This window comes from Echinops telfairi, unplaced genomic scaffold, assembly GCF_000313985.2.
Source record: "Echinops telfairi isolate 266 unplaced genomic scaffold, ASM31398v2 ScPeMD7_3533;HRSCAF=4204_0, whole genome shotgun sequence".
Lineage (NCBI taxonomy): Eukaryota > Metazoa > Chordata > Mammalia > Afrosoricida > Tenrecidae > Echinops > Echinops telfairi.
The window spans coordinates 54,934,034-54,956,503 of NW_022107431.1; the positions used below are offsets into that span (position 1 = coordinate 54,934,034).

General features: G+C 39.2%; 1 protein-coding gene across 1 annotated transcript in view; it reads left to right on the forward strand.

The window, feature by feature from the left end:
* CLVS2 (clavesin 2) overlaps nt 1–22,056 on the forward strand; it is a 91,785-nt gene extending 69,729 nt beyond the window's left edge. Inside the window, exons 5-7 of the mRNA XM_004702042.2 lie at nt 3,261–3,277; nt 10,996–11,216; nt 19,088–22,056. Coding sequence (XP_004702099.1) covers nt 3,261–3,277; nt 10,996–11,216; nt 19,088–19,175 — 326 coding nt within the window. The 3' untranslated portion in view covers nt 19,176–22,056. The remainder of the gene's footprint in view (nt 1–3,260; nt 3,278–10,995; nt 11,217–19,087) is intronic.
* The last annotated feature ends 414 nt before the right edge of the window (nt 22,057–22,470 follow it).

A 22,470-nucleotide genomic window follows, 5' to 3' on the forward strand; every position in this document is an offset into this window, starting at 1 on the left:
CTTTCTTCACCACATTTTCTTGTGCACCATTGTCTTCAGCGATCATGCCAGGTAGGTGAGCATCTCAGACTGCCAAATTGTTAGAACAAAGTGTTCTTGTGTTGGGGAAGTACTTGTGTAGGGCCCCACTGTCCATCTGCTTTCTTAATACTCGACCTATAAATATATGTACAAAGATCTATTTCCCCCTCATCATATATAAATATATTTACATCTTTATATCCCTGTATTTACATCTCTATGAATACCCTTTGCCTCCTAGTTCTTACCTCTGTTTCTTTGTACTTTCCTCTTGTCCCACTATCATGTTCTGCCTTCATTTGGGTTTTAGGGATTCCTCTCGGTTACATTGCCCTTGATCCAGCCCTGCAAGGCCTCCTGCACCCTCCTTGACATTGATTTTGGATCACTTGTTGTTCCCGTGTGCCTGTGCTTGTTAACACCCTCTTCCTTCCTTGCCCCCTCCCCTACCCCCATGCTCCCCCGATCTGTCATCCCGTTGTTCTCCCTTCTGGCTTGTTTATTCCTCCTATCCCTTCCAGGTAGACATGCTATGTACCATCACCAGACTGAGTGCAACGAGGCAACAACAGAAAGTAAAACAATGTCTACAACAACAATGCACACATATGCATACATACATAACAATATGAATAGTTCAGGGTCTGTTTGCTTTCTTTCATGTGTGCTTTCCAGTCAAGTCTGATTGGGTGCCATGCCCCAGCATTGCCTCTATCCCTGAGGATCTCACTGCTCTGTTCCCCCCACTGCTCTGATGCATGCCCCCAGAGGCTGGTGTTTGATGTGGTGAGCTCATGGCAGGCGCAATTCCCGCCATTTGTCTCCAGAGCTGTCCCCAGTGGTGCGATGGGTCAACGAGGAACGCTGTGTCCCGTGGTGGGGCTGGCCCCGTGGTCATCTCCGTGCATCGCTGTTCCGAACAGGCACATTGTCCCCAGGGCTCAGCGAGCCAGGATGTGCTCCACTCTTTCCTTTTCTTCCCCTTCCCCCCTCATTGGCTCACATGCGCTCCGACCAGACCAGTCCTCCTTCCCCTCTTCCGGAGCTGCAGCTTCAGTGCTGTCCTCTGAAGTGAACTCTCCCTGGGGGAGGGTGGTGCCATGCACCCAGTTGGTAATGGGGCAGGCCCCTCAGGCTTTCCATCTGTTCCTTACTTCATGTCAGCGTGTTGCGTTCCTGTCTTGGAGAAGACGAGATCAATTCTTCTGAAAAAGGGGACTAGACAAAGATGTCCCTTGTCCCCACTCCTATTTAACATTGTGCTGGAAGTCCTCGCTAATGACATAAGGCAAAGAAAGGACATCAAAGGGATTTGCCTGGGGAAGGAAGAAGTGAAACTATTGTTATTCGCAGATGATATGATTTTATATATGGAAAATCCTAAAAGCTCCACAAGAGGAGTACTGGAAGCAATAGAGGAATATGGCAGAGTAGCAGGTTACAAGATCAACAAACAGAAGTCTATCGCACTATTGTACACATCAGACAAGGACACAGAAGAGGGGATTAAAAAGGGGGTACCCTTCACAATAGCCAAACACAAATTGAAATATCTAGGGATATACCTGACTCAAAAAACAAAAGATCTGTATGAGGAAAACTACAAAACACTATTAAAAGAAACCAAGGATGACCTCAACAAATGGAAGGCGATCCCATGCTCGTGCATTGGCAGACTCAATATTGTAAAGATGTCAATTCTACCCAAGGCACTATATAAGTTCAATGCTATCCCGATCCAAATTCCAGCAACTTTCTTCAAAGAGTTGGAAAAACAGATTACCAACTTCATATGGAGGGGGAAGAAACCGAGAATTAATAGAGAACTCCTCAAGAGGAAGGACAAAGTCGGAGGGCTTGCTTTACCCAACTTTAACACCTATTACACAGCCACAGTGGTCAAAACAGCATGGTACTGGTATAACGACAGATATTCAGACCAATGGAAAAGGATTGAAAACCCAGAAATAAAATCATCGGCATACAGACAACTGATCTTTGATAAGGGATCCAAAAATATCAAATGGGAAGTGCATGCCATGCCCTCTTCAATTCATGGTGCTGGAAAAAATGAATACGTCGCTGCAGAAAAATGAATCAAGACCGTCAGCTCACTCCATACACAAGAATAAACTCAAGGTGGATCACAGACCTTGAGGTCAAACCCCGAATCATCAGGGCCATCAATGAGGGAATTGGGTCAAACCTGAGAACCTTGGCACATGGATTACATAGGCTATCGGAAATCGGGAAGGACACCAACACAGAGGAGGCACAAATTGATCAGTAGGACATACTAAAAATAAAACACTTATGTACATCGAAAGAATTCACCAAGAGATTAATAAGAGAGACTACAGAATGTTTTTTTTGTTTTTTAACTGCCCTTTCCCTTTCTCCAGTCAGTGGGTCATGCAGGATCCATACATATTGTCTGTACAATATTGCTTACTGAAATGTGCTAGTAAACAGGGGCTTCAAAAAGTTTGTGGAAAACTCCAGTATTTATCAGTGGCATTTTTTCATAAACCTTTCGAAGTCCCTATGTATACTATAAAAAATATTAAACATAAAACCATCTTCAATGTGTTTAGAATCTTGTGATTCATTTTGAACAGTGTATCCATGGAAGAAAGATTTACCATCTAGCTCTCTTACTTTCTTGAAACCCTTTAGCATGTTCATTACATTTACAGCCTCTATATTAAGGCCAAAGTAAAACAAAAGGGTCTTTCGTGCCATATTACTGGCTCTATTGTTAGTGGCACACTAAATTGCAAGTAAGATCTAGCCAATATTTAAAATTTTTTATGTTGATAAATGGGTGTTAGTTATTTCAACCTAGGCATTTCTTTGAGAATAGTGAATTTTGTGATATCTTATAAAATTTGGTAATTACAGTCATGGTTAATCACATTTATTAGAAAGGACCCTAATATATATAGAACTTTTAAGATTTTAGATCTGTTTCATATAACAATGATGATAATCATAGACTATAAAAATAAGTTCCATGGGAATTAGATGATAATTTATGTAAAGCATTTAGTACATGGTAAGTACTGAGCATAGTTTATTATTATCATTAATCCATATTTTATCAACACATTTTAATATATTTTACCCCATTTAATCTTCACAAGTCTGGCAAATAAATGTAATAAGAATTAGCTCCTCTTTTAGAACTGAAGAAAGTGAGTCTATGGTTGGATAAGTAACTTGATATACAAAGGGGCTTCAGAAAGTTCGTAGAAGAGTGGAATTAAAAGATCATGGAAAATTTCTATGAACTTTTTGAAACCCCAAACTTTCAGATTGCTTTAACGTTGAAATTGTTTTTAGTGACCTGTGCTGCCTCCTGCTTTCAAATAAATCATTCCACAGTAAAACACACATGATTTGGCATTAAGTACTTAAAACGTAATCATGGCAGATGATTTCTTGTGATTCTCAGGGACTGATTCTTCAGGTCTTTCAGTGATTTGAAAGTGTAACATTAATGATGTGTCCATATCAAACATCAATGAAAATAGACTGTTTAGTATGTGAATTTGTTGAAAGCATTCTAATAGTTGTGAAGGAAGGATTCTTTAAACAATAACTTTATATTAGGCATCATTTCTACCACTGGGAATAAAGTTAATTCATACTTTGGAATTCAGAAAATTCATTGAAGTGCCTCATAAATAGCATTTTCAGATTGTATGTTCTGAAGGGGTGAGTAGGTGATCCAAACACCTGCTGGGGCTTTTAGTACAAATGATACCAACAAGTGCTCAGGTAGTGTTCACGCTGCTCCAAGAATTGTACGTATGTGAACTCACTTGATTCTTGCAAAAGTGCTTTGGGATAGGAATTGTTATTTTTTTCATTTTGTAAATGGAAAATGAGGCTGAGAAAGTTAAGTCATTTACTCGAGATCAGAGCTAATAGACAGCAGAGTTGGATATGTGCACTGACAGGAGGAATAAACAGCAAAGGCTAAAGTCGTGGGAGAGGCATGCCTGGTCGGTGAGCTCTGTGGAAGGCAGTGAGGTACAGGTTGAGACAGGACTGTGGTAGGGCAGACCAGAGAGAACCTGTGCATAATTTCCAGGATCTGGGATTTCAGTTAGTGTTAGTTGGAATGTCTCTAAGGGGGTGACAAGAGGCGATGTGAATCTGATGTGATTGCACACGTTTGGAAGGGCAGGCTCTGAGTGGTGCACATTGTTAGCACGTTCCACTTCCAGCCAAACTATTAGAGGTTTGAACCTACCAAGAAGCACTTTCGAAGGAAGGCCTGATGATCTGCTTCTGACAACCCAGCCCGGGACACCCCGCAGATCACAGTTCTATGGCACCAGTGGTGTCTCCATGCCTTAGCATTGATTCTGTGTCAACGTTGAGTCCTCTTAATGCAGTGTTGACTGAACACAATAAGGATCATGTCTAAAAAACAAGGTGTGTACTAGTTTTGTCAATTCCGTGGTTGAATTTGTTCATTTTGACAATGCTTAGGAAGGTTCAATCATTACTAGCATTATTTCAAATAGAAGGTTCATTGCTAGTAATATTCCAGATATTCCTGAACTTCACTATCTAATTAAAATTCTGTATTTTAGAAATTTTTGTATGAAAATATAATTATAGGTTAATAAATCTTTAATTTTAATCTATACAACCAATGTATAATACAAAACTATTATATTCCTTTTTTCTATCATTTTTATTTTTTACTGTTTTCTTATGTGACTCAGGGTCATGACATTTCTTAAGCACCACATGTTTCAGATGCTAGAAATCTACATTCTGAAAAACGGGTAAAAGAAAATTCTTCAAGTGTGCTAGAATATTTGGGTCTCCATTTTCTTAAATTAAATTTGACTCTGAGTCACCAAAATATAAGGCTGATGGGATTCACCTTTTGATATCATACAGACAGCTTCACTACCTTAAATCTTTCATAGTGCACTAAACTGCCCATTCATCAGTGATGGCATCCTCACTTTTTAAAAAATGAATAGTTCCTGGAAGTAAAGTCCCCTTCTGCTCCCAAGCTATCTGTTTAAAAGGGCATCTTTTTGGAAGCTTAAACCCCAAAGCTTCCATCTCCCACCCAGTGTGTTTTTCAGCTCGTTCACGACTGTGGTCTTGCCATTCCCCAAGATGTTGCCAGACGGCACATTGCCCTGTTAACTGGTACACATCTCCCCTCTTGCCTAATATAGAGATTCTCATTTCTATCCCTTGCCAATTCTCAAAAACATTTCACACTCTTTACCACTGCAGAAATTAGTGTCAAAATGGAAGAATCATTTAGGCTGGTTGACAGAATCAAGTATTCTGAGGCAAAGGAGCCCAAAATTTCTCCTTGAAATGGTAGAATATAGAAAGCATAAGGATATAGCAATTGTGACATTTCAATTCAGAGTGTTGCTACACAAAATTAACCAAAACAAAGAACAACATGCAGACAAAAATTCAGCAGTTGGCCAATTTGCTGACACATTAGAGCACGGGTAAAGTTAAGGATGGCTCTAAGGTTTCTGGGTTAAGAAATTGGAAGACTATTAATGTCATTAACTGATGCTACAGATAGGTGGAAAGATTATGATTTCCATTGTAGACATGTTACGTTTGAAGCACCCATTAAACATTTAAGGTGTCAAATAGTGTGTGGAATATCAATAGATAGTTCAAGTCAGAGTTCTAGATTCCAGCTACAAATATGTCACAAATTCAAAATTACCAAGGAGTTACTGTGGCTAAGGACGGGGATATATCCAAAGTTAATTTGTTGAGGTGATGTAGAATAATCGTCAAAAGAGTCTGGACAGAAGCATCTTGCGAAGTAGGAGAAGGGGAAAGATAAGCACCTATAAAACTTGGAGTCGGCACTAGAAAATGTTTCCGTGTGGAGAGTCGTCTGCTATACCCAGTGCTGGCAGAGGGCAAGAAAAAAGAGAACTGACAATTAGCTGCAGTTAGCCAGAGAAGGGTTTACAACAGAGCTATTTGTTGTTGGAGTGAGGGCAAACTTGTTTGAATTGGGTTTAGAGAAAATGAAGGATTAGTTGAACAGCAATTTTAGACAACTGTTTGGATGAGTTTTCACTACGGGAAAATGGAGGGATAGGCTATTAGGCAGAGATGAAAGTAGATCTCACAGACATGGTATATATGAGTATGGGTTGAGAAGGGGTGCCACTGCGTTTACTTTCTGAGGGCAAGACCCAGCAGAGAGGGGAAAACCGACAATGAAATGCTCGAGAAAATAGAAGAGGAGAAGAGAGAGGACCAATTCTAGTGCCTAGGTGGAGAGGCTCACCTTTGTAGGGTTTATCTTTCCTCTCTATTTGGAAGCAAACAAAAAGCAGATGAACACGGATGCTGGTGAGTGAGTCTCACCTGGCTGCTCTGTTTTGTCTGTGAAAGAGGAAGCAAGGCCGTAAGCTGAAAGTGATGCTGAGGGCGCAGTAGCAAGCTAAAGAAGAGAGGATAGAGGGTGCTAGGATTTTACTCCCTTCTCTCGGTGTCTATGACCGTAATCCTCACATGACTTCATTGACTTTGGTTTTTAGTTCTATTGGCTTATAATGTCCATGCCATACGATTCAGTGGTTTAACATATGTAGAAGAGGTGTGCAATCATCACCACTATCCGTTTTTTTAGAATATTGTCTTCACTCTGGTACTCCTCATTAGCTCCATTTCCCCCAACCTACTCAGCCACATCCCCAAGAAATTGTGTTGGACTGGGTTGCCTAGAGAAACAAATCCATAGACACTCATACATGTATAAGAGCTTTATATCAAAGAGTAATTGTATATTAAGAACACATTCCAGCCCAGTCCATAAGTCTAATATTAGCTGATATTAGCCCATAAGACCAGGGGTGTTAAACTGGTGGCCCGTGGGCCACATGCAGCCCCTGAGGTAATTTTTTGCGGCCCACAATGCTCTGAAATAAAATGAAAATAGAAAAATTGTTATGAAGAAAATAGTACTTAAGGAGATCGAGGCAATACCATACACACAATTTCCTCATTACATTTACATTTTACTTCAGAGCATCGTGGGTCACAACAAATTACCTCGGGGGCCACATGCATGCGGGCTGCCAGTTTGACACCCCTGCATAAGACCAGTCCTAGTCCAAAAATCCTTCTTCAGAGTTACATAGTCACAGACAATGATGCAAAATGCAGGAAGATCACAGGCCAGTGGGTGCAAAATCTTGTGGATCCAACGGCAATGTAAGCATCTCAGCGCTGGGGCTGGTCTCCAGGTGGCTTGTCAACAGGAAAGTGAAGCAGAGTGTGGCCCACCTCCAGGGAGAACAAGAGGAAATTCCCAGAATCCTCATGAGGCCAAGCCCACGAGGAAGCAGCATCAGACTGTAATCTAACTGACAAGGTAGACTCCACTCTTACACTAATTTAAGAAGTTGACATGAAATTATGTAACCACCACTTAAACTATTAATACAGTTGCTGTCTCTATAAATTTACATATCCTGCATTTCTTTTAAAGAAAAGTATAAAACCCTGCCTTTTCTCCTTAACAATTATAAAATAAATCACAGAAAGACTTCAATTGAAAAGAAATATGAAAATAATAAAAACTAGAACAAATTTAAGATGGGTAAAAAGGGAGAACACATAATAAGGTGTCACATTTTAACTGAACTATATCAGCCTTAATCTACTTTCCAATGCACTCTGCCTAATAGCCAGGCTACTCACATCCCTCTTCAGTGGCCACAGGAGGTTCACCCAAGGCTTCATCCATGTGGGGCCCCCTCAAATGGATTTGGGGTTTTGGCTATTAGTCATAGCCTTCTGCAAACCAGGTGCTCAGAATTTAAACGCTAATAATTTTCCCTCCTCTGGTCTTGGATTTTATTACTTACAATCCTTGGATCACACCAGCTGGTGTATTTCCTCCCTGCAGATTTAGCTCTCATTCACTTAAATGGCTACTTGTTTTAAGTCAAGCTTTAAACCCCAGACACTATTCTTTCTGATATTCAAATACCATCTGACGTCTTCAGCATGAGTGTATTTTTAACATGAAGCTATACATCTGGTAAAATAAAGGTCATATACCTAATAAAATAAGGGTTTTTAAAAAAATCATTTTATTAGGGGCTCATACAACTCATCACAATCCATACACACATCAATTGTGTAAAGCGCATTTATACATTCATTGCCCTCATCATTCTCAAAACATTTTCTCTCCACTTAAACCCCCGGCATTAGGTCCTCATTTTTCCCATCCCTCCCCACTCCCCACTCCGTCATGAGCCCTTGATAGTTTATAAATTGTTATTTTGTCATATCTTGCCCTATCCGACATCTCCCTTCACCCACTTTTCTGTTGTCCATCCCCCAGGTAGGAGGTCACATATAGTTCCTTGTAATCAAAATAAGGGTTTTAAGTACTAAAATCTAACTTTCCCAAGATAATTTCATTTCCTATGAGAAGAGACCTAGAATATTTGTTTATTTTTTGTGTACAATGAAGCTCTAAAAAGTTCACGGACAGATTCCACTATCTTTTAATTCCAATATTGCAAGAACTTTTCAACTTTCCTATGTGTTTTCATGGGTCTAGATGCTGCCTGGTTTACTTTGCACATAGGGAAAGTGAGACCATGGGACATTAACTGTGCAGTTCTGCAGTGCATTGGCCTGGAGCTGACCCCACATGTTTCAACTCCACTGCTCCCTCAGGTCATCTGCTGCTTGCTCATTCTGAGCTCAGATCCTGATATGCTCTCTAAGAAAGACTGGCCGTTTCCTCCTCTGTATTTTAGGCAGCCATTTTCTCTGCCTATTTTGGCCATTGACTATTCTCATCTGCTTTTTGTTCTTCCTAAATTTGGTGAAATTACTTGTTGGTCAGTGATATCCAACCCTGTCATTTTATTTGATGTTGTAGATTAATGTTTTAAATGCATGCATTTGAATAAGTTTCAAAATTATTAAAAGCAAAGATGATTGTTTGCCTGTTCAATCTATTTCTTTTATTTATATCATGCCCTCCACTATAAAACCTTGATCCTTAAGTATGGCATATTTTTAAGTCATTCATAAAGGATAATCCTTAAATTAATATTGCATAAGTTGAAATGGTGATATAATTGCTTTTCAAAGAAGCGATTTGGGGTTGAAATGAGAGACGAGGAAAGCAGTAATTCTAGAGAAACAAGCCTCAACATAGACCAAGGTCATTGCCACACTCTGTGAAACAGCCAAGGGGGAGAAGCAGCCCAGATGCCTATCAAAAGATGACTGGATAAACGTCATGGTGGTGCATACATACAGTGGGCTATTGCTGTGACATAAAGGAAATGACATCCCGATACATGCCACAGCATGGATGAGCCTTGAAAATACACCGAGTGAAATAGATTCATCCCAGAAAGACAAATATTGTGTGACTTCACTAATAGGAAGTACCTAGACAGTAGATGAGATTACATTAGTGGTTACCAGGGCTGAAAAAGAAGTGATAGAAGGGTGAGATCATTTATTGTGCCAGCCTGGCTGATAAACACATGTGGGATTAATTGAAGGGCGGAGGGATAAATGGCTCGGCGAGCCTCGCCTTTCTTGTCTCTCGCTCTTTAATCATCAGACCAGTGTGCGGCTGGCTGCCTTGCTTGGTCTGTGCCTCAATTTATAGGCTACACTACCTGTGGGGCGCCTAGCCTGTGAACTGTGTCACTGTAATTTGAGGTCCCTTTAAGACTTGCTTTGCCACAGGATTGGAATGTACATCTCTTGAGCTGGGGACTGACTGTTGGTGACCTGCCTTGCTGTTTGCTGCCTGTGCTGGGATAGCCTGAATCTCTCTACAGAGGACTACCTGGTGGCCCTCAAGACTTGAAGGACTGCCAGTGTCTCATAACTCTCTCTCATGGGAGTGAGTTGCACTAAGCCATTTGTACTGCTTTATAATTTAACTGTTCATTTCTTGTATTATGTCTCTATCTGTATATAATTTAACTGCTCATTTTTTGTGTTATATATCTATCTGTCTTTATAAATATATACATATAATTGTCAGCACTCTGGTTTTGTCTCTCTGTCTAACACAAAGGGGAATGGGTGAAGTTGTTATTTGGAAAGCATCGGGTTTTTGTTTATGGGGCTGGAAAATTTAGGAAAGTTTATTGGTGATGGTCGCAGCAAACAGTGATGGCTGCAACACATTCATCTCACTGAATGCTACATGTGAAAGACGTTCAACTGGCAAATATTGCCTTATTTGTAGTTTTACAATAAAAAGCCCGATGTAACTGCTATTACAAGTATACTTTCACATTTTCAATCTCCTATCTCATTTTCCATTTGAACACTACATTTGTAAATTTCCAGTAGAGAAGAATCTAGAAACATTTCAGGGCATAAGTCCTTTGGGACATGAGCCCTTACTTGACCTTTCATGAGACGGCTGCTCGTCTGTTTCTTTTATTTATAACTCACACTGTGAATTACAAAACATCAATTTACAGTATTTTTATTCTTATTGGTGATAAAGAGAAAGCCATGCTGGTGACAGCTTTGGGGCTTATTAACTTGCATGGGCCCTGTAATTGATGAGTCCCTTAAGAGAAGGCTCTGTTTTAACAACATTTATTATGCACATAATCAAATTTGCACAACTAATATCAGAACAACACAGAGATCAACATGCATATCTTGTTCTGCTTGTATCCTTAGTTCTGAAGCAGGGAACAAAACTTCTGGGTCTACTCTTTAACCTAGTAACTATATCTAGATACTACATAGTTTACTTGAGTATCAGTTTTTAGATATATAGAATATTAGCATAACAATACCATCACTGCCTGTATCACAGAGAGGGTTAACAGATATGGAAAAAATACTGTATTTGAATGTGCATTCCTCCCTCCCAGAATCTTGAGTAGTATTTACACTTCTCTCTCTGTTTCCCTGACCCCTCTTCCGAATTTATAGATATTTTTGCATGGTAACAACCTGAACAGTCTACACCAACTAATTCATCCTGAAATCCTGCCCTCTGAGTTTGGAGGCATGCTGCCCCCGTACGACATGGGCACATGGGCAAGGACACTGCTGGACCATGAGTATGATGACGACAGTGAGTACAACGTGGAGTCCTATAGCATGCCTGTGACGGAAGTAGAAAAGGAACTCTCTCCCAAGTCCATGAAGAGGTATGCCGGAAGGAGATGGGGAAGTGGCTGCGGGGAGGGGGTGATGTATGCTGAAACTATGCCCGGACTTTGTAGTTTTCTGAAATTGTTGTTTGGTATGTTTTTAATGTTTTTTATACCTCCATGATTTGATGGCTAGGGAGTATGAGTCTAGGGGTAAGGTCGTTTGAGGTAAACTCATGACAGTGTTGTTCCAAATTCACAACCTAGCAGTGCTTTGAAATCACAGTTTTTCTTTGTCTGGGGAACCAAAGCCTCTGGTGTGCACTTCGGATGAGCAAAGGGGAAGAGGCGAGTCCCCATGTCCACTGCAATAGGGAAAACTGCTTTTATCTGAGCAATTTATTAACTTCATTGTAAGGTTTGCTTTGAAGAAAGGCGTTTTCGGCTAGTACTCACACACAGGCACACTGGTCAATTCAGAACATTACACTCAAAGCTTATTTTCCCTTTTCGTTGTGCCTGCCAAGTGTGTTCAAAGGTATGACCACTCCAGGGGCAAAGTGTTCTCTTTCCCTACAGCTTTAATCTGTATAAATTCATTGTGGAGTCTTAGTCTGGCTCTCTGCTTTGAGTCTCGGGGTAGTTTATGCTTCTTTTATTTCAATAAATATATATTTATTAAACATGTGCTCTGGAGTAAGTGTTTCTAGGTATTTTGGATTCAGTGCAGATTGGAATGCACCATCCAGTCTGGTGATGATGGATGTAGGGGTGTCAGATAGACAAGTGGTCCATTGCATTGTTTCAGGATTTTGGATTCCATAACAAACAAGAAGTCTAATAGACAGGTTTTCTAAACCACATTAACATTAGCAACATTTATTTCTCTGAAATATGCAGGAATTAGAACCCGATGTTTATTCTCATGAAGCTCATGAAACACCCAAGAATGTCACACACGTCACACCAAAACCATCCTAATGACTTTGGCCTTAAGGTCTGTTGTCGTGGCTCTGACCGTAGTCAGGGTTTGGTATTCTGTCTCTGAGGCTGGTTTCCCTTCTGCTGCGGCTGCTCATGCTGTGTAGTTATGTGTGTGCCAGGCTGCCACACGGCTCCTCGGAGACGGGGAATTCTAGAGACATCCCACGCTTCAGCTTTCCTTCTAATCAAGATGCTTGTGGTTGAATTAAGTGCTGCTGCTTGACACTCTTCTCTTTAGAGCAGGGGTTCTTGGGATTTATAGTGGCACGAGCCAAAGGATTTATTGATGAACTCTCAAGAGATTTCATTAAATTCTGAAAATTGTAGTTAAAGTTGTATATGTGTGTTTATGAATAAATGAGTGTTCTGTGCATTTTACTAAACAGAAAGACTTTGAACAAATTGTCAACATCAAAAATGGTAAAAAGTGATTTGCTCAAGAATACCTTCCTTTTAATTGTAATAATAATCATTGTAACAATCAAAGATGGTATTTATTAAGTTCTTACCAGGAGTTTGACACTGGGAGCTTTTTGGTTGTTATTTATTTGTATTGTTTATATTTTATTTATTTTTACATTAATATATTTAATCATCACAAAACCCATATTAAACACATTTTATTCCAGAAGTCACATGATCAACAACAATTAGTAGAGAAGGATGCATCCCATGAAGTGTAGAGTCTTTTGAGTGCTTCGATCTAATAAATGAAGTGGTTAATTATCGTGGAAGAGTGGCTAGAATTCATCCCCTCACTCTGGAGCGAAGCTATGTGCGTTTCTGGAGACTGCCGCCATATATGTTCCATAGCTTCCTCCTTTGCCAGCTTTAAGTGCCACCTCCTTTCAACCCCTCCTGTGTGGCATGCTCACAGCTGTGGCCTGTTCTTTGATCTCATTTACCTCCATGTTTCTTCAGCCTTAGCCACACCCCTCCCCTCTGCACCCTTCTCACCTGTACATTCCTGGACCTCAGAGATGGTCTCTTTTGAGACACTACCTTTGCCCCACATTCTTTATCCAATTTTTCAGCTATGTCATTTTTAAAAACTGCAAATCAGATTACTTCACATATTTGAAAACCTTTAATGGATGTAATTAATACATTTAATAAAAGCAGCTGTGTGTCATGGATTACAGGATGCTATGTGACCTGACCCTAGATAAATTTTCCTCCCAGGCTTAGCTCACCCTTTCCCCACTACTATTTCTAAATACCAGAACCTGTTTCTCGCCTTCGCCTTCTTTCACTTGTTCCTATCGAAGGACCTATAGTTGTTCACAGCTATTGGAATGCTTTCGTTTTGTTTTGACATCTTCAAAGGCTGGCCCCAATCACAGGTTATCTTCTCAAAAGAGTTCATTGGTTTTTATCAATCACCAGTTTTCATCAGTTCTACCTCTTCCCATTCTACCCACTCTCTGTCAGTCATCCTTTTTCTATTTTATTTTTATAGTACTTATCAGTTTTTGAAAAGACTGATCTGATTTTATTTTTTATTGCCGCTCCAAATGAAAGCCTCATGGAAGCCATGCTCTGTAGCTCCAGTTCTGTTTAGCCCCAGTGCCTGGAATAGGGCCTGGGACTTATCACTTGAATGAATGCAGTGCTGTGAAACCTGTCATTGTCCCCTTTCAGGTGCAATTTTCACAATGGAATAGAAACCATCTGACACACTTGTAGAAGCCCTGATGGTGCAGTGGCTAAAGTGCTTGGCTGCTAAATGAAGGTCATTTCAAAGCCACCAGTGGTTCTGTGGGAGAAAGATGTAGAAGTGTGTTTCAATAGGTGCTGACAACCTTGGAAACACTATAGGACAGAGAGATCTACTCTGTCTTTATAGGGTTGATGCATGAACACAATCGCAATGGTTGGGAGCCTTCTATCACGACTTACATGTGGGTTCCGGAATTCTGCCTTTGAAATCCAGACCTCAATGGCTTCTTTTGATTCCTGTGACTGTTGAGGTAGCCAAAGTACATTGCTGATTCATGTTAATCTCTGTTAAACTATTGAGTCTGTCGCATATAAATCCATATCCTCCTGAGCCTCTATTTCTCTGCTTAGCTTTTGCCTCCAAGCACATTATTTTAATTGATTAAAACCCTCTTGTTAGATTTAGCTCCTTGAATCTACCTTTTGAAATCTTGTTGGATCAGGAATCCCTTCCTCAATTCATTAGGTCCACTTGTCCTTCTTGCTAAATTGGTGCACAGCACAGTGACCTCCCAGACGAGGAGGTTCCTGCTTCCTCTGACGTGAGCTGATTCGAAGTTCAGCCATCATATATTTGGTGCAAGTTGTGCTATCATATGGAGTACTTATGGTTGTGTTTGAAATTTTATTGGGCTTGAAGTCAAAGCTTACATAGAAAATCAATCATCTTAACCAATAGTTCATACCAAATTGTACTGTCTCTTTGATTGCAATTCCAGCACTCTCCCTATTTCCTCCCCATTTCCATTTTTCTGTTTTCACTACTCCCTCTTCCTCCCTCCTTTCCCAGTTTTCTCACTTTTGGTTTGGGGCACAGTGTTTGTCTCATATAGTTGATTGTTCTGTGGAACTCATTCTTCATAGGAGTCACTGTTCATTTTGTAGGACCATCTATTAGTTGATCTGGAAGGTAACTCCCTCCAGGAATGTCTTTAGTTTCAAGTTAGAAGGAATTCTCTATTATTTGTTTTACCTCATTAATCATGTTAAAGTTGTGTATGTTCATTTGCATAATGAAGATCATTTGATACATGAATGCCAAGATAGATAACCCTTCAGAGAAACAGTAACAGGAGTAATGGTTCCCTGAGGGTATGAGAAGAGAGGGGGTGGAGCTGGTAGCACTGATGACTATATAACCCATTCAAGGGGAGCGAACAACAGAATTGTATGTAGATGGATAAATGGATGGTGCAACATATGGGAAAAATAAGAAATAAGGGTTCCTGGGAGTAGAGTCGGGGAGGGAGCCGATAAAGGAAGGCTGATATCAAGGAGTTCAAGAAGAACGAAAATGTTTTGAAACTGATTATGGTAGCAGTTGTTCAATACTGGTTGATGTGATTGAACTATGGAATGTTATGGTAACTGTAAGAGCTTCCAATAGAGTAATTAAGAATTTTTTTTAAAAAGAAGAAGAAGGAATTCTCATAGTTTCAGGGGTTCCTCTGGAGTCTAGACTCTTTCAGACCAGTAAGTCTGAAGTCTGGTTTTTGTTTTTGGCTTTGGATTTTGTTCTCCATTCCCTTTACCCATCCCTTTCCAGCCAGGATTTTCCACTGTAGTCCTGCTCAGAATGACCAGTAGTAGGAGCCAGGAACCATCTCGTTCTTCTGGCTGCAGATTAGAGGAGGCTATGGTTTGTGTGGCCATTGTTTTTGCACGGACTACTTCCCTGAGTCTGAGATATTCCTCATTCTCCTTTGTTCCAGGCAGAAACAGACCAAGAATTGCTTCTTAGGTAGCTGTTTGCAAGCTTTTAAGACCACAGATGCTGATCATCACATTAGGATATAGTGCATTATCTTTATGAATTGTAATTTACTAATGGACTCAGATGCCCTCCAAAACTATTCTAAGCCTTCAAGCCCAGTAGTTCAGTGCCAATGTCTAAGTAGTTTCTTTAACTGTACCACCCCGTGTTTTATTATATGTGAGTCTAGGCATATACATGCAGCATTTACAAATATTTATATAGAACTGTTCATAGCCATACTTATATAAATATATGGTTGTATTCCTATATGACCTCCCTCACCAATTTAGAATACATATTTACCTATGGTTCTACTCACACTTTTTGTTTGTTATTACTGTTATTACAAGGCTGTGTATGTTCTAACACTTCCTGTAGTTGTTACTCACTATTGTGTACCCCAGTGCCTTTCTTCACTTTAATAATGTTGTGCTGATTTCCTCCATATTGTATATTGCCTTTTCCTTCTTTGGAATTAACATTTAAGTTCTCTTCAGTTAATGATTCCTCCTTAATCCCTCACCTGTCCCTGCATCATCAAATGTTTTTGCATCTAAACCTCTTCTTTTGTAAACCTTTTATATTAGTGGTTTCATATACAATCTGCTCTTTTGTTAATGATATATTTTACTCATAGTGAGGTACTTCACATTCAACCGTGATGTAAGATGCGGTGCACATTCATCATCATTCTTTAGCATTGCAGAGCATTCCACTGAATGTTTGCACCACAGTTTGTTTATTCATTCACCCTTTGATGGACACTTAGGTTTTCTTGGCCTTTTGCTATTTGTGAAAAATGCTAGGATGAACATTGGTTCATATCTATGTATTATCATAGCTCTTCTATTCCTCTAGGACAGTGGTTCTCAGCCTTCTTCATGTGGCAACTCATAAATAAATTTCCTCATGTCGTGGTGACCCTCCAACCATAACATTATTTTCGTTGCTACTTCATAACTATAATTTTGCTACTATTATGAATCGGGCGACCTTTGTGAAAGGGTCATTTGACCCCCAAAGGGGTCGCGACCCACAGGTTGAGAATTGCTGCTCTAGGATGTCCACCTAGATTTGAATTTGCTGGACTGTATAGCATTTCTCTTTCTAGCTCTGTAAGGACGTGCAATGCCATTTTCCATAATGGTTGTACTATTTCACAAGTCTACCAGCAGTGTGTAATAACCCCAGTCTCCAGACAGCCTAACCAGCATTTGTGAGCCTCTTGTTTTTGGATTAATGCCATTATTGTTTGGGCCCAAATATCTTAACTTGAAACACTTTCTGCCTGGCTTGTTTATTAAAGAATGTTCTATGTGAAATCAACATTCATCACTAATAATGTTGATATCTGTATTGCATGATAAAAGTAAATTAGGAATTCAGTCCTAGTTTGAATAGCATTCTGTTATTTAAAATAAGATTTTTAGATTGACATATATTTTACTAACATTGTTTAAAGATAGACAAGGAATTAAATTACTTAAATGATTTGTGTGTGCACATTTTAATATAACCCTTAAATTGTGTACCTGATGCTATCTGGAGAATTTTTGTGAATATGTGTTTAATATTATCACCATCTTCAGCACTTGTAAAGTCATATATATTTCTTTAGAGAATTTATTTCTATTTTGTCATTAATTTTCACTTCCAATGCTTATTAATAAAGTTATTTCAGTGTATTCATTGCCATCAAGCGACCCATTACAGATTTTTGATGCTATAAATCTGTATGTAAACAAAAAATCCTCTTCTTTACCCTGCAATGCAGCTGGTGGATTTGAACTGCAGACCTTGCAGTTAACAGTATAATCCTTAGCCAACACCACCGTTAGTAGCTCTTAAGTAGACACTGAAGTCCTTTATTAGGTGGAAGTTAAGCATTTAGCTATAGACTGGCACATTGAGATCTTCCTGTTGATGAGACCCTATGACATGCATTGCATTTACAGTCATAAGAGAAACTGATAGGGGTCTTGCTCCCTGGGCTTACAGTGTAGTGAATATAAAATTTTCAGGTTCATACTTTAGTTCAGGATATTGAATAAGGCTCTCTCAATTTTTACATGGTTTCAGCTCAGGAAACCAATTCACATATGAGTGTTTTAATGAAAATAATAAAAAAGAAAGAAAAGGCTGTTGACTGAGTAGTTTTGTAATGCTGTACTTTCTTAAAATATGAATATATTTGATTATCCTTGTGTATCATTGTACGTAAAAGTGACGCAAAATCTCTCTCCTTTCTCCCTCCTTATCATCCTTGTTCTCCATCCTTTTGTCTGAGTCTGCCCTAGGCACTCACCCTTCCGAGGTAGGCGTCTTACTACACCTCTGTATCGAGAGACATCTGTGAAAATAAATTAGGAAATGGAACATCTGTCATTTTCATTCCTTTTATAGAAACAAACTTAAGTATCTTTAAATGAAGGAGTCAATTTATCAGTAAATCTTGGAATTATTTTTGCTTTGATAATTAGTTCCGTGGCCGTTCTTTTTCATTAGCATGCGCAGTTGTGTCTTAGCTTATAGCCTTTCGTTTTGAAAGTTAATGAGGTCTGCTAAGAGGCATACTGCCACAGCAGTAGCCAATTGGCTGGAATGCAGCAGCAGGGGAAAAATTCATTACCGGAGAATTTTCAAAGGGCAGCTGCTTCCTTAATGCTGTAGCTAGTAAGACGGCAGCTTCCTGCCACAACAGAATCACGTTTCATTGACTCCCTCCTTCTTGGTTCATGTTGTTTTCCTAATGATGAATTGAGATACAATTTTCCCCTGCTATCAAGGGAATGAGTGAGAGGTTTCCACGCTACTTGCTTTCTTAATTGTGAAATGTTGCTGTTTGAACAAGAGGGAGTCTTACTCTTTAAAAAAGACTTAAAACATTTTGTGCAGCTTTCAAATTAAGATAGATTTTACTTGGGTATTCTAGTTGGCTATTTAACAAAAACATCACATTCCACTTCTGGATCTATTGTTCCACCAATGTGATCATTACAATATAGAACGATGGTTAAGCAAAGTTGACATTCATGTTGAATTTGCTGCAGAGACCTTTAAGACAGATATCAAGTCCCCTGTGACTTCTATTTTTATAAAAATTATTCTACTGCCATGTTTTCTGTTTGAAGTGTGCGTGAGTTAGAAGGACACATTTGTCCTCTATTAGAAATCTCAAAAGAAATGAATTTTGGTCCATTGTGCAAAGAGCATTGAAGCCTGGTATGGTCTATTTAGAGGCCTTCCATGCTTTGTATTCTGTTTAGATACCAGAGGGGATTATTGCTTAACTCTTATGTGAAGTAGCACCATCAGGGTTTCTTGCTCTAAGAGTTCATCAATGCCTTGATGTGTAGGGTAAGATAACCCCAGAGCCACGGGAGAGTAAGAACAAAGAGAAGATGGAGGAGAATGTCATGTGTGTGATTAGTTGGCAATAACTTTCTGACGTTGGCTTTACCATTTGCAGATCCCAATCAGTAGTGGATCCGACAGTCCTAAAACGCATGGATAAAAATGAGGAAGAAAACATGCAACCTTTGCTCTCTCTGGACTGATACTCCACACTTCCCGTGGATTGAAAATGGAAGGTACTCGTTTTCATCAACAAGGACAGCACTGTGGAAGATTTACCAGCTGGAAGCCTATTTATTCATGTTAATGTAGCATACTATATCATAAGGTGTCAGGCTTTCCCAATTGCCTGGACCATGGGTGCCCTGAGATGGATTAAAAAAAAGTCAATAATTTATTCTGTTAAGTGCCAAGTTCTTTGTAAATACAATGTAATCTTCATGTGCAGTTTGTAAATTTCGGTAGTAATTTACTTTGGAAAAGAATGGCTCATGAACCCATGCCAGTGGTAGGAGTGATAAAAAAGCAACAGAAAAGACACATAAAAGATCAACGTGAATTACTTGTAGCCCTGTTTCCTCTGAAGCCATAATTCTGCTACCATAGTGATCATTTCATCACTCTCCTCTCAATCTCTGTCAGTATTCAGATGTTCTTCTAATGGGCACAGGGAATTAGATGATTATAGGAAATTATTATGATAAATGTATTTCCTGTCTAGTGATTCTTATTTCACAGAAAATGCGTCTGGTTGGCTATCCCTTGCCTTGTATTTTGGAGACAAGAAAGGACAAGAGGAGCTGGGAAAATGACCACTTGAACTCTTCTATGATGTTTAAGGAGTCTTGTGAAAAGCTATGTTCCCCAGTTAAGATATGGAATTTTGAAAGAGAGTGAATTATTTCTTTCGGAAACTGGTATATTCACAATGTGTCCTTTTTTCACGATCCCCTTGTGTTGTTGTTTGATGTACTTTAAGAATTTGCCTCCCTAAAACTCTTCTACCCAGAGAAAGAGAATTCATTCATGAGGGTATTCTGACAGCTAATTTTAAATGTAAATTTTGCCACTGCAGATCAGAGACTGATTTCTAATTCCTGTGCACTGGTTAAAACATAGCAATTTACACACATATGCGTTTTCACTGCGCGTTAATGAATCCTTGATGTAGCAGGTTAATAAAAATAAATACTGCATATTCAGTTGTCTTAGAGACGTTACAGGTTCCCACACGAGACACTCACTCTGGAAAACCCACGTTCACTACGTTAATGAAAAAGATGTACAGAGAAACAGACTTTCACTGAACTTATTGAAGGGCATTCTACAATTTGTAATGCAACCTTGTATCTGTTCCAGTTTAGTAAAATTATGTTTTCTCCAAAGAAGCAACAGATCTCAATGCAGAGTGACCAAGAGTTAAATTGTCTTTTAGTTTAGAGTTTTTACCAAGTTAAAGTGAATTTTCTATTATCCAAGTAATCTGATATAAACACGTTTTCTTCCCAGAAAAAAACAACGAGGAAATGGCATTCATGTGATATAATGAGAGCATCTGTGGATAACTGAGATAGCTTGTCAGGATTGAAACCCAGATGGGGAATCCTGATAGTGTTTAAACCTATTACTTTATAAAGGTCTTTAGGAATAAGCAAATTTTACTTCAAATTTGAAACTGATATGAAAAGGCAAGATTTTTACCACCTTTGAAGAGTGATACAATTTGAGATAGAAAAGTTACTATTAAAATATTCTTCACAAAGAAAAACAGCTCAAGGAACTGTTGGTAAAATAGATGTGAGGGTGTGTAGGAGCCTTTACACACTTTTTAGCCAAAAGCTTCAAAATTTCAACTTCTAGTTCTACAGCCAAAAATCTTAAAAAGCAAGATCAGTACCTCAATCTGCACGGACCGGGTAGTGTTTTTAAAAGTATGTCGATATCTCTGAAAGATCGCCTGAAGAACGTGGACCTCCAATCAAGAACAGAACGATATAACAATATCAGGAATTCTGCTCCCCTTGTGAGTAGTATAGCGATTAGAAAGAGGTGGGGGCATAGAGCCACCAGCACTTTCATCTTCAAAAGAACTCTAGTGGCTTTTTTGGTGAGGGGGTATCCTACCTATCCTACACTTTATAGCCTAGAGCTTTATATGCTGTGTAAATAAGTGTTAGGCAATTTGATGCGCTAGAATGAAATAGCAACAACCTAAGTACAGAAAGAGTTTTCCATTTTCCTGAGCTTCACTTGATGGTGCAACAAAGTTATTGCCAACTTTCAGAATTCTAGCAACTTCCGACGTCAGCCAGCATCACCAGCCCCTTTCCCCTGTCCTACAGACCGTCATACATAACAATAGGCAGAATGTCATCTTTTATGTGTATGTTAATCTGTGTAAGTACCACTCACACCGGCTCCCCCTCTGCCACAGCTGGGAACTCTGCATTGGCTTTGCGGTTCTCTCTGCTTCAAATGAACCATTACGATCTGGCTGGATGATAGAGAATGAAATGTTTCACAAACATGTGACAAAACACAACAATGATGACTTTGAAATGGCTCTTGCTAGTTGAATCTGTGATTAAACTCCTTTTCCAGCCATGTTTTTGAAGCTACTTCGTCAAAGGATATTGGTTCAACTTTATAAAATTTCCTCTCAGCACCAGCTAATTAGTCTTGTTGAAGAATTGTTTCTCCCTCATGTGATTGTCTGCGTCCCGTAGCTATGTCTTCTCTTCTGTAACCTAGTATGTGTAAATAGCTCTTGTAAGTCTTCATTTTTGTTGCAGCAGTACACCCCCCTCATACACACACAAAATCGACTAGTTTTGCCCGTCTCTGGAGAGCCAAGGTCTGTGTCTTGTAACTGTTCTGATTCAAAGCTTACAGGCTTTAGGGAACGACCACGTGTGGTTCGGAATGAATTCGTCTTCGACGGACTTTGCTTGTCCCCCTGCTCCACCTGCTAGTTCCTCCATTTTGTCCTTTCCCACCTTCCTTTTCTTGTATATTTGATTTCCTCTAGTTGCTTCAGGGGAAGCTACTTCCAAAGCTGGTTTAAAAATAAATAACTTCTCTTACCGTGTTGTCAGTGATTTTTGCACACATTGACTGAAATTTAAAAGTGCAAATATAATCTAAGGAATATGAAGAAGTGCCTCTTTAAAAATGGAATAAAGCAGTGTGATGCTGGAATTTGGATCTTATTTGTACTTTTCTCAAAAAAAGAAACACATGCATCTTTATTGTAAGAATGAAATATAACCATTTGAAGATGAATATTTGAGAATTCTCATATAGTATTCTTTATTGTGTCCAATACAGTATTTTAATACATGTTATCAGCAAACCTGGCACCATATACAATTATTAAATGGAATTTTGCAAGGAAATTTTTTGTAATGGGAATGCATGCTTTCTTTGATTTCAATAATACATTTCAGTAATGATTTACACAACTGTGGTAAGCCAGGTTGACCAGAGAAACAAATCCAG